The sequence below is a fragment of the Python bivittatus genome, unplaced genomic scaffold (assembly GCF_059951505.1).
Source record: "Python bivittatus isolate LINGU-HERP-01145 unplaced genomic scaffold, Pbiv_v1 ctg000980_np1212, whole genome shotgun sequence".
Classification (NCBI taxonomy): Eukaryota; Metazoa; Chordata; class Lepidosauria; order Squamata; family Pythonidae; genus Python; species Python bivittatus.
Window position 1 is genome coordinate 40,433,162 of NW_028277125.1, and position 12,111 is coordinate 40,445,272.

Here is a 12,111-nt window from a genome sequence, read left to right on the forward strand (position 1 = left end):
TAGACTCCCAAACTCCTAAGGACTCTTGGTGGTTTATAGATAAGATACATAAGAAACAATAAACAAAATGTATATAAATAAAAGGTTGGCAAACTAATGAAAAACAGAGAATAAAGTTAAATTAACAAAACCAAACTATACCCAAACCAAATCAGAATGACCACTGGAAGAGCTCTGTTTTGAGCAGTTTCTGGAAGGCTGAGTGGGAGCCAACTGGATGTCTACTGGGAGGACATTCCAAAGAACCAATGAAAAGCAGTGCCACTGAGCCTTGCCCCCCTCACCTCCCTAAATTGGGGCATTGCTAATATTTTTTCCCAGATAGATTGAACTGACCAGGCCGATTCCAACTAAGATAATTACTTGCTAGAATTGAGGACTTTTGTTCTTGGTGAAGGCATTTATAAGGTTGACTGCTAAGAATGAATTCAGATAAGTTAACCAAAAGAAGTCAATGCATTTTGTCATATGCCTTTCAAAAATGCCTATGTGGAGAGGCTTACTATTATTGCTTTCAGAGTGATGTGTGTTGAGTTAATTAGCATTGTGCCTCATCTGTGGCTAAATGTATGATCACTCATACCAAATTATAGATCATTACATAACGTAGGGAATTATTATCCCATTAAAAAACAACAGTAATAAATGTACCTATTATGCACTGAATCATCACATCTATTTGCTATTTGCTTCAAATGTCTGAGTAACTAAACTAAAATTCCATATTAGATAGTATGGTGGATCAGGATAACTTTTGTGATCCTTTTCACATTAATCAGAGAACAGGTTGAAGGTGCAAAGACTAACAAGCTACTATGAAAACTACTTTTGACCATATTTCAGTAAAGAGATAAAACTCTTTAAAGCACCATAGTGATCAAATTTACTAAAAAACAAAAGAGAACAAACAACCTGGAAGAGAGAATTATTATATAATAGTTCTTACCCTCATATTCTGGTTTTACTAGATCAAGCATTTGGCACAATAGGTCATGGAAGGGCAATGGCTCAATGCCCATAGATTCCATCCTCTCACACTGTTCCTCATAAAAATACTCAAGTTCATACATTGATAGTGTGCCATCCCCATCCAAATCCATGCATCGGAACCAGTATTCAATACTACAAAACAGATGAATCAAGGTGTATTTTTTATAGTATGGTAGCAAGTAATATTTTCAAGCAACAAATGTTTTTGGGATGGCTTTCATGTGCACACTAAAGCTTTGTCTGGATTTTCCCATATGACAGCTTGCATTGGAAAGTGGTACCTTGAAGTTCAGACCATGAGCTAAGACATATAATACTCTCAGTTGTTCAGTAGAAAATTCTGTATTCTTTTCCCATCCTAAAACTGACTTTCAGTATCCTTGGGAGAGTTTTCAGATGGAAAGCTGTTTGCTTTTAGCAGCATGATAAAAGTTTTATATGATAGAAACAACATGCAGAACATGAGAATACATAACTTGTTTGTTTTTATGACTGTTTGCCACCCAGAATCACTGGTTTGAGATGGGCGGCTGTACATATTGAATGAACAAATGAATAAATAAATAAATAGCTTGGAAGAGGGCTTTTGTAATAAAGATCATTTTTGCAATAAAATACTCTTGTTGCAGGTAAGTTCTCTCCTATTTACGGCTCTTCTCGTGTTACTTTTATGGCTGGTAATCAGGCTGGAGTGGCATGGAAGGTAGAACTGCAAAGAACTGGTGAAATCATGATGGAGCATATTACCTTCAAGATCTTGAGTTCCAGACAAAGAATTGGTAGTAGTGTTCGATCAAGTAACACAAAAGGGCCCTAACAGTTCACATATATCATTGTACACAAAATGCAAACTGAAGAAATGTACTTAAAGATTGTGAAATCAAATATATAATTAATGTGTGTATGTGTGTGCATATTTTGCACTATATCATGGACTCATAGCACACAAAAAAGCAAACTGAGGAGTAGTGCTGAGGGAAAAAAACACTGGAAAGAGATTGGGGACTCATGGAACAACAACACATTCCACAATAATTTCTACTCACTGTGGTTATTAGTTTACAAAAAGAAAAATAATATTAACATTAAAAACAAACAAACAAACAGCTCTCCTATCCTCATGTACCCCAATGTTCATATTTACTCTGTCACCAAAAATGTAAAAAGTATAATCAAAATCAATAAACTTGTTGGCTGGTGATTTTCAGTGCACTGTTGTCTCTTGCTTCTCTTTTCTATTCTTCGTGCAAACAATCAAGAAAACACATTCATTCACAGCCCAAGAAGAAACACATACTACCACAGATTTAACTATCATTGACTTATACTCTTTGATTTCTTAATCTCTGTCTTTCTATGCTTGTTGCTCAGTGCTTTCTCAGGTAAAGTTAGGAGGTAAAGGCTCAATGCCTGCTAATTTTCATTGCTAACCACTCTTCTTGCCCTCACTTTGATGAGTGAAAAAAAGCAAGAGAACTATTGGGATGATCTCTGTTGGCAAAGAAAAACGTTTTGTAACAAACCCCAGAAGCTATTAATATCCTTAACTGATGTCCCATTTTAGATTACAACCAAAAACTGGTTGGGACTGCATTGATTTGCTGTTGTGGTTGTCTTCTCTGTGCAATCTGCTTCAAAAAGTCTGTTTTTGAGGATGCCTTTCAAAATTAATTCATCATTCTGAGTGACCAAACAACGTTCCCTTTAAATTTTACTTCATGACCCTTCGGTGTCATGTATTTTACTGAGAACAGTTTGGATTCTCGATACACAAGTGCATCTTGAATTGTCAAATTAATGTATTTTCTTTTGCTCAGCATACCACAACTCCTTGCTGAGCATCTTCCTGCTCAAAGGAGCTTTTGCCCATTTGCTAATAAGTTGCTGATTTATATCCAAGTTCCAATTTTATAAATCCCTTTTTCTCTTTAAAAAGGTTATTTGTAGCACCAGGAATGATATAAAAGCCATTTTCTAATGGAGAACGTTAGGCTTCAAGAGTTGTCTCTGAGTTCACTTTCAGCAATTCATTCACAGTCTTCCTTTCACTGTACTTGCAATGAATCCTACTCTTTGGAACATGAGTAGGCTAGCTTGCCTGGATTGCTCTTTCTTGGCCAAAAAGCTTACAAATGATCCAGGGTATTACAAAGCATGCCCTCTTCCTGCATTTAATCTTGCAAACTGTGTCTTCAACAATTGTTGATTTTTCTTCTTTCAGAATTATGCAAATCAAGCTCTTATAGATGGTTAATTAAAAACTGAGATCTGTCCCATCTCTCATTTCTAGTGCATGAACTACAGTTTTATAACTATAGGGAAGAAATAGGGAATTCAGGACTAGAGCAATTAACATTCTGGCTGAATTGTCATGTTTTGTTCTTTAAACTGCCAGTCTAATTCTCAAGTTTAATTGACCTGCAGACTCAAGTCTTTCCTTCACTCAGCCATTTATTACACAACTTTCTGTGGACCTTTTATCATAGAGATCTATGAACTCACCACCTGGAGTGAGCAGGCATTTTTTCTTCCTGGGATCCAGAGTTTTGGTGCTACTGGGAAGGAGGGTTAAAACAGCCCCACCCTCTCCTTAATTGGAGAGTTTGTTTTATAAAAAATGAACTGAAAACAAGCATGTGTGTGGGTGTGTTGAGAAAAAGAGTCAAGGCCAGAGGACAGCAGAGATGTGGGAAAGAGAATCCTCCAACCCAAAGGCAAGCATCTCAGCAGAAGTCTTCAGACAGCAAGAGAAAACTTCAATTCTTAATGCTGCAAGACCACTGAGAGACAGAGCTAAGAGACAGGGAAGGAGAAGAGCCTGACTAGAGTCTGCAAGCCTGCAAATCAAACCAAGCCCACTGCATGCAGCAGCCCAGGTGCAGAGCTCTACAAACCAGCTCCAGAAACAGAGGACTGTGAGTGCCAGGGAGGGGGGAGAGAAAAGCCCATTTGCAAGTCTAGAAAGGAGTGAAAGGGGTTTTCACATGCAAATGGACTGAGATTGGCTACAAGAACTGAAGACCTGGGGGAAAAGGAAAGATTTAAAGAAATAGTTAACATAAGAAAACATAGTGCTAACACAGGAATAGGAACACAGAAATAGAACATAGAGATAGAAATGTATAGATTAAATAATAGAAATAGAATAGTTAGTAAACTTATAGTAATAGGAAGATAGTAGATTAAGATAGGAGCTTCATTTTGTACAAAATAACAGTTTTGTATGGGAAAAACAAATACAAATACAGTCTGTGTGTTGTGTATCATATTAAGAAAAACCCAACACTCCCAAATATATTTGGCTTAATCTAGATGCCATAGCCGCATAATAGAATAATTCATAGTCAAGTATATGATCCTGCTATGCTGCCATTTGCAATATCCCAGATTCTCTGACTCTTCCCTGCACCTATAATTTTGTCTAGTTCATTTTCATCTTAACAAACCAAAGGGGAAAGAGTCTGCACTTTTAGCTTTTCAATGGACTGAAACTTTCCTGTCTCTATTCTGTTCTTGTCTATCTTCTCCAATACAGGCAGTCCTCACTTAACGACAATAGGGACAGGAAAATTGGTTGTTAAGCAAGTCACCACATGATCAGACCTGACTGTATGACCATTTTTAGGATGGTCGTTAAGTGAATCATGTGGTCGTTAAGCAAATCCAGCTTCTCCAATGGACTTTTTTGCTGGAATTTGCTTAACGTCCATGTGACTTGCTTAATGATGGTGGTGATTTGCTTAACGACCATCATAAATTGTGATCACGTGCCCACAGGGGATGATGTGACAGTTTGTGACAGCCATAAGCGCAAGTACAGGTTATAAAGCACTTTTTCCAAGGCCGTCATAATTTTGAACCATCATTAAATGGTCGTTAAGTAAGGACTACCTGTACCTCTTTTCAACTGCTCAGGATGACTCATCCTTCTCTTTCATAGAATTTTTTGCTCTCTGCCCTGGATTCTTAACTCTGTTGGAAAAAGCAGTTTGGGTTACTGGAGAGTAGGAATCTATCTTGAGCAAAGACTATTGAAGCAGCTCTTTGTAAAGAAGCTTTGTTGTAGAAAATACAAAGGAAACTGGTTAGCTTTCTAGCAAGGTACATCCTTTTAGAGACATAGCCAAGAGACCTTGGGTTTGTGAAGCAAAAGTAGGTTGAAAGTTCCCTGAGAGTAGCAATCCCTCAAAAGCTGGCAGAGCAGGAGATAAAGAGGGAAAAGAGCCAAGTAATTGTGAAAAAGGAAAAGGCATTACAAGAAACACAAAATAACCCCATATTGATTCTGTGTGGTATAAGAGGGGGCAGAGGGAAACTCTGGCAGGCTTTCAAGAGTCTATTATTATACTTGCATCAATGAACTAGCATTCCTGTAATCCCTGCATTGTATGTTTCCTGACCTGGCTTATCTCAAAGTGCTAACATACTGACAGTCATAGAATCAAAGAATATAGGAGTTGGGAAGTATTATTTCTAGGATCATCTAGTCGAACTACTACAGTATCCCCAAGAGATGGTCTTCTAGTCTCTTGTGGGGGATTTTTAGAGAAGGAAATTCCATCACCTCCCAAACAGTCTATTCCTTGGTTGAACAGCTCTTACTCATGTCCAACCAAAAACAGCTTACTTATAATTTAAACCTATTGTTTCTTGTCCTCTCTTCTTGAACAATGCTGACCTCACACCCATTGCACTCTGCATCTCTTTCAGTTTTTGGATCAGTGCAAGAGTAAACCCACATAGTGTACAAACTAATTAAGAGATTAGCCACATATGGACAACAGTCACTAGGCTTTCTATTTATATTTTAGATATCTTATTTTACCTTGTGGGACATCTTTTGTCTTCTTCTGAAATTAGAAACCACACAAAGTCTGCATAGCTCATCTGGTTTTCTTTGTGTTCTTGGCTTCCTCTAAAATGTATAAAAATATGTAATTCTTAAAAAAAATACAACAGAGGCAAATTTTAAAAACTCACAGAGCAATCTGAAAGGGATCAAAGATGAAATTTAAATTCCTAAGAATATATTAGGGCTGATGATTATCCACTACCTAATTCTTTGAAAAGCAATGTTTTATTAACCTGAAGACATACTCCAGACAGATTTGGAATCTTATCCTAATATTGCTAACATGACAACTGTGAAATCAGGATCCTGGTTGAGTTTTAGTGCAATAATTGTGAGGACTGTCTTTGAAGAATATTATGAGGAGGAGGAGGCAGCAATGCCTCTTCACAACCAGGAACTTCAGGGTAATAGGGAATTATTGACACTTGTGAGGGAACAGCTGGTGGTGAATGCCTCTCACAAAGGAGAAATAACTATGATAAAGGAGCTATTAGTATCCATGCCCACTTCTCCTAACCCTAAATAATTTAAGTCAAAATCCACATTTTTGAAATGTTACCATCTACTTACCTAAGGACAGCTCCAGTGAATATTCTTTCTATAATTCTGCTTGACAAAGCTGTAGATTAAAAAAAAAACAGAAGTGTGAGGGCTGGCTTGTAGGCTGATCAGGAGACAGTTGTGTAAATAGCTACCTGGAAGCTCATACATTATTGATAAAAAGAACTGCCTCCTTGCTAGATCACAGAAAAGCCAATAGAAAGAAATTACAAAAGCCTCCACCCTAAGGTCTTAGAAGACAAATAGATTCTTAATGCAAATAGTTCAGTTGCTGAAATTCTTGTAACCGTATGCCTTTGGCTTCAAGACATCTTGTTAAAAAAGCTCTGCTTGCAAAAAAAGGTCATTGTTTGAATTAACTACAGCCTGACAAAGGAATGCTTAGGTTCCTTAATCTGTTTGCTATGGTATAAAACCACTGCTTTTTCCAAACAAAAGTGATATATGTAAAGACAAGCACATGCATGCAGCAATGTTCAATTTTATGTAAAGTTCAACACGAGCATTATCATTATGTTGTTTCCTAGATATGTCTTTATTACATATCAATTTATTATCATTATTTTAATTTTGAATTTCTTTCAATCATTGCTTTGGTCTTTTAATGCAAGAAATCTTCTTTAATATGTGGAAGGGCCATTAGGGTAAACCCATACAGTGTACATGAATTTGAGATGTTCAGTCAAATATTAAAATTGTGAACACCTGCATGCTTCAACCAACTGCAGAATAAGAAAAAAAATTCCAGGTAGAAATTAGCATTATTGCAGGATTTGAAGACAATGAAGAAGTTTGGATTTAGTTTCTGTTTATGATGGTTTTGATTTTCACACATCTTCCTTTGCGATGTTATGGCAAACACATAATTTTGTTTAACAATTTGTTTTGAGCTATCCTTTATATTCTTCAGAAGTGACAATCCATGTACTGAATAACATGTATTAAAACAATTTCCTATAGCCAATTCTGAATGGCAGTAAATGACTGAAAAAGCAGGAAGTGGTATCAGAGAAGTCTTTAGTAAAGCATGGAGGAAGTTAGGTTAAGTTTGATAATCAGGGATTCCCATAAATGGTATATGTGTGTGTGCTCGCGCGCTTGTCTACATGTGTGTGTTATTTATATTAACCTGTTATTTTGCATTTGAATTTTCTTACCTTGATCATTGTATCTAGTCAGATCACTCTGATTGATATAGAGATCATGATCAGTGTCCAGTTCCCAGAATTTACAGTAAATAACATAGAAGTGCTCATAGGAAAAATAGTCAGTGATTTGATTAATGTCTTCCTCTTCTTCTAAGAGTGCCAGAGTCTGAAAAGATGAGAATGGATTCATTCTACATAAGAAGGTGCTAGGAAAGTACCAGAAACTTTAACTAAAATAATGTAATGTTTATTACGATTTAGTATTATTTATTATGAAAATAGCTTGTCTAGTATTTCATGCAGTCTTACAGATAACTGGCTTTTAATTTCCTCCTTCCTTCTTAAATTAAGTTCTTATAGGATAGCAGATGCCAGTGCCATAACTGGAGTATTACTTAATTCTATATTAACTGGAGTTTAGATTTGCTGTGCTTGCTAGGCTTTTATTTGATTGTATCAGTACTAATACTTATCTGATTACTGGAATTCTTCTATCTAGTGTATCTAGCTAGATTAGCATATCTCTAGTATTTCCTTCGTATTTAAAATCTGCCTATCTTCCCAGAATGCATAGTACTTTTATTGCTAATCCAATTGAAGTGCAAAAAAATTATGAGTAAGTTATGGGAATAAGAAGTATTTTGAGATACATATTGTTCATATGGATGCAAAAAATTAGCATACTTGCAGAAAGTTGCTTTTCCTCAGCTCTGTTAATGATATTTTTCCAGACCACGATCTATTCACTATGTAAAATATTCTTTGAATAACCTGGAAAAAAGATTAAATATACATCTCAAAAATCACTGGCAAATCAGAAAAGGACTTATTGCTTGTGCAGATTAAAGAAAAAAAATGCTCCTGAAATCTAACAAGTTTTGTATTACATAACCTGTAATAATGTATTACATTTGTTTATGTTTGTAAAATATGTATACTGTATAGTGTTTTTAGACCACAAATGCATTAATGAAATTCTTAAAATCTAGAACACAGATTACAACAATGGTCTATCACAGTGACATCTGTAAAGACACTGAAGATAGAAATAGACACAATAAGATTACTTAATTATAAAAAAATACTAGACTCATAGAATTGGAAAGATCCATCAAGTCCAATGCCTGCTCAATTTAGGAATCCAAATTAAAATATCCATAATAGATGGTTGTCTAGCCTTTGTCTGAATGCATCCAATGAAGGGACGCGCACAAACTCTCTGAGTAATTGATTCCATGTCAAACCATTAATCAGACTTTTAACTACTATAAAGTCCTGTGGGAGCAAAATTTTCAAATACAGTCCCAGTGTCCCAATCACTGTGATGCAGTAGACAGTCCATCAGTTATATAGTTTAGTGATATCAGAGCTTTAAAGATAAGAAATGGCAATTTGAGCAGTGTTTGGAGATGGACAAGGACATGAGCCAAATTTTAAAGATCCAGAAAAACATATTTCCAACATGCTATTTTAATTAGTAATGTAACAGCTGCACTTTCCCAGCAGTTTTCAAAGAGAACCCCACATTAATTGCATTCAGTTGCACTAAATTTCTTTCATAAGTAGGACTGGGAAGGAAAACATGGTAAACCACTTCTATACTGTTGTAAAAAAAAACCCTATATGGATATGCTTATGTAGCCACAAAGAATCATTTTATTAATTGATTATAATTGTAAACAACTGAGCAAAGTTTGTAGAAAAAGCAAACTGGATATGAAAGATAATGAAGAATTAAATAGTTGAAACAAATCATTGCCAATTAGCCAACCTGGATTTGTCTTACTTCTGACACTGGTCATATTTCAATCTCACTATGAATCATGAAACTTTGCATAGAGAAATGCTAACATTGTACATGTAGCCAACATACCGTAGTAATGTAGCGGGAATGAAATTCTGGGGCATCCTTTAGAAATGTGAGTCCTGGGTGAGTTTCAACTATATCCTGAAAGACACCAAAATTATTAAATACAGAAAAACACCATAACCTTTTTAAACTAGCACAGTACCTAAAGGGAAGTTAGGGAAAAGTAAAATGAAAATTTACCACATGATAAGATATGCTAACTTGCTCTAACCATATAGAAACAAGGAAAGAAGGGATGATGGACTTTCCCTCCTCTTTCTGCCACACCACTGAATCACAAAACCTTGGCACTGGTTTACTATCACACAATTCCCTCCTCAATGCAAGAATCCAATTTAAAAAATCAGTGACAAATGGATATCCTGCCTCAGTTTGAATTCTTCCAGTGAAGGGGAGCTACCTCAGTAATTGGTTCTACTCTCAAACTATTTTTACTATTATGAAGCTCTAGGCTGGAATACAAAAGGATCGGTCAAACATACCTGCAGTATTGGGATGAAATCTTCTTGTTCCAAATAGTTGCAGTTGGGCTTTGCTAAAAGGCAAATGAATTTTGATGCATCATCATGACAGTTGTATAGTATCCTACAAAGGAGAAATAAGACTGTAAGAGCATTCCTATCAATCTGAGTTTCTAAAGAAGGAAAAACATTCTATGATTTCAGCTTAATTCAGCGTTTCCCTATCTTGACATTTTTCAAATGTGGCATGAATTGCCAAAATTCTCAGCATATTATTTGGGGAATTCTAGGACCTGAAGTCTATAAATCCAGAGAGCACTCAAGCAGAGGAAGGCTGCCATAACCTTTTATTCAACACCTATAATATGGAGGCTAAGCTACATGTTACATTCAAAACAGTTTTGCCTTTAAGTGCAAGGTTATTGTTGTTGCTTCACATATGGAACAATAAGAAAAATGACAAAAATAACTAGGCACAATATTTTATATATCTAGCTATATCTATATATCTTCATGTGTATGTATGCATGTATGTCAGCCCCACTATGTAGACCAAACCAAGATATCAATTCTACCCAAAGACTAAAACTACTTTTAATTAATATTGGCTATAGAAACAGAATCTTGCTAGTCTGACTGTGCTCTTCCCCTCCCCACTCAAAATACTCATGTGAATTAGGGACTCTTCTGCCTGAGTCTTTTGAGCATGCCTTCTTCTTGTTTTGGACTTAAGCCATGTTTTTTCTCTTGTTGCTTTGGTAATGGATTTGGCCTATCTCCATCAAGGTCATCTTCCTAAATCCCTACAACATGTGTGTGTGTAAGGTAGGTAGGTAGGTAGGTAGGTAGGTAGGTAGGTAGGTAGATAGATAGATAGATAGATAGATAGATAGATAGATAGATAGATAGGACAGAGATATGGTCTACCTTCTTTCCTTCCTTCCTTGATTCAATATAGAGCTGCCACAGGGGGTAATCATTAAACTCTTCCCCAAGCTATATAATTCAGGAGTCCCCGCAGCCCACAACCCCATGGAAGAAATACTGAGTTAAAAAGAATAGAACAACTTCTACTGACATAGTGCCAGTTGAGGGCTAGTACTTTATGTATTGTACAAAGATTTATTTTTGTCTGTTAGAAAGTACATAAATTAACATAAGAACATTGGGATTAAAATGTATATTTTTGTCTTACAAATGTCTTACAATATATATTTCTTTGATCTGGAAATTGATATGCTGACCTTTGAAATTGGATTTGTCAATGCAACATATAATCAAACAATCTAAAAATGATAAAAACTATAAACAAAAACATGAAATGTAAACTAAACTAAACAGCCTAAAACCAACTAGTAAAAATAATATATAATAATAATAATATCATCATCATCATCATCATCATCTTCAGGGAACAAAAACATAGCTTGCTATGTTTGAGAGCTCAGTCCTCCCCCCCCCCCGCCTGGTTCTGTGCTGCTTTATCTGAACTGGAACAAAGCTGATATCTTCTTTTGCAGCACCACAGCTCTACAGACATTGTAAGTACTTCATTTTCCCACTGGTGGGAACTTTCATTTCACTTAATTCCCTGTTTCAGACCATCTCTCATATGCTATTATTTCACAGGGGAAAGTGGCTTGGCAACTTTACAGCTTCCCTTCATAGCAACCACATAGATTTGTTTTGCATACAGAAAACAGATGCTCATAATGTGAACCAAGAATGTGGATGGAGGACGATGTTAGCTATTTATTTTCTTCCCTTCTTGTGCGAAGCAGGAGCAAAGGAAGTTTTTTCCTCTGAAACCTGCAGAAATTTGCAGCAGAGTCCTTGCTGAATTATATTTTCTTCTACACATTCTTAGCATTTTGAAATCAATGGATGTAAAAAGAATATCTGTTGACCTTAAACCACTTTTGAGGAGGTGGGGAATAGACGCAGCATCAAGGTGCCCTTAAAGAAGACAATGCTGGAATTTAGAAGATGGTGGTGGAGATGCAGAAAATAACTTAAGAGGCAGGGAAGACAGCAGTGAGCTGAGAAACCCATGGGAAATAGTTGTTGAAAGCATAGTAATATTACAGGAAGGTGGCAGAAGGGAATGTAGGGTTGGGAGAGGGAGTGGCTGAGTTGGAGAAGGCTGTTGAAAGAACTAGGGAAAGCAGTGGTAGAATGCAGAATCCCAGCAGGAGGACTGAAGAGGGAAGGTTGAAGATCCCAACAGGG

The 12,111-nt window shown here is 36.2% G+C and overlaps 1 protein-coding gene across 2 annotated transcripts in view; it reads right to left on the reverse strand.

Annotated features, from left to right (window-relative positions):
• Window positions 1-12,111, reverse strand: part of PPP2R3A (protein phosphatase 2 regulatory subunit B''alpha) — a 35,989-nt gene that overhangs the window by 6,742 nt on the left and 17,136 nt on the right. For both annotated transcript variants that reach the window (XM_007435037.3, XM_025171087.2), the window contains exons 5-11: window positions 9,904-10,006; window positions 9,425-9,499; window positions 8,236-8,322; window positions 7,561-7,717; window positions 6,413-6,461; window positions 5,816-5,905; window positions 947-1,122 (exon numbers count right to left, since the gene is read on the reverse strand). In XM_007435037.3, coding sequence (XP_007435099.1) covers window positions 947-1,122; window positions 5,816-5,905; window positions 6,413-6,461; window positions 7,561-7,717; window positions 8,236-8,322; window positions 9,425-9,499; window positions 9,904-10,006 — 737 coding nt within the window. The remainder of the gene's footprint in view (window positions 1-946; window positions 1,123-5,815; window positions 5,906-6,412; window positions 6,462-7,560; window positions 7,718-8,235; window positions 8,323-9,424; window positions 9,500-9,903; window positions 10,007-12,111) is intronic.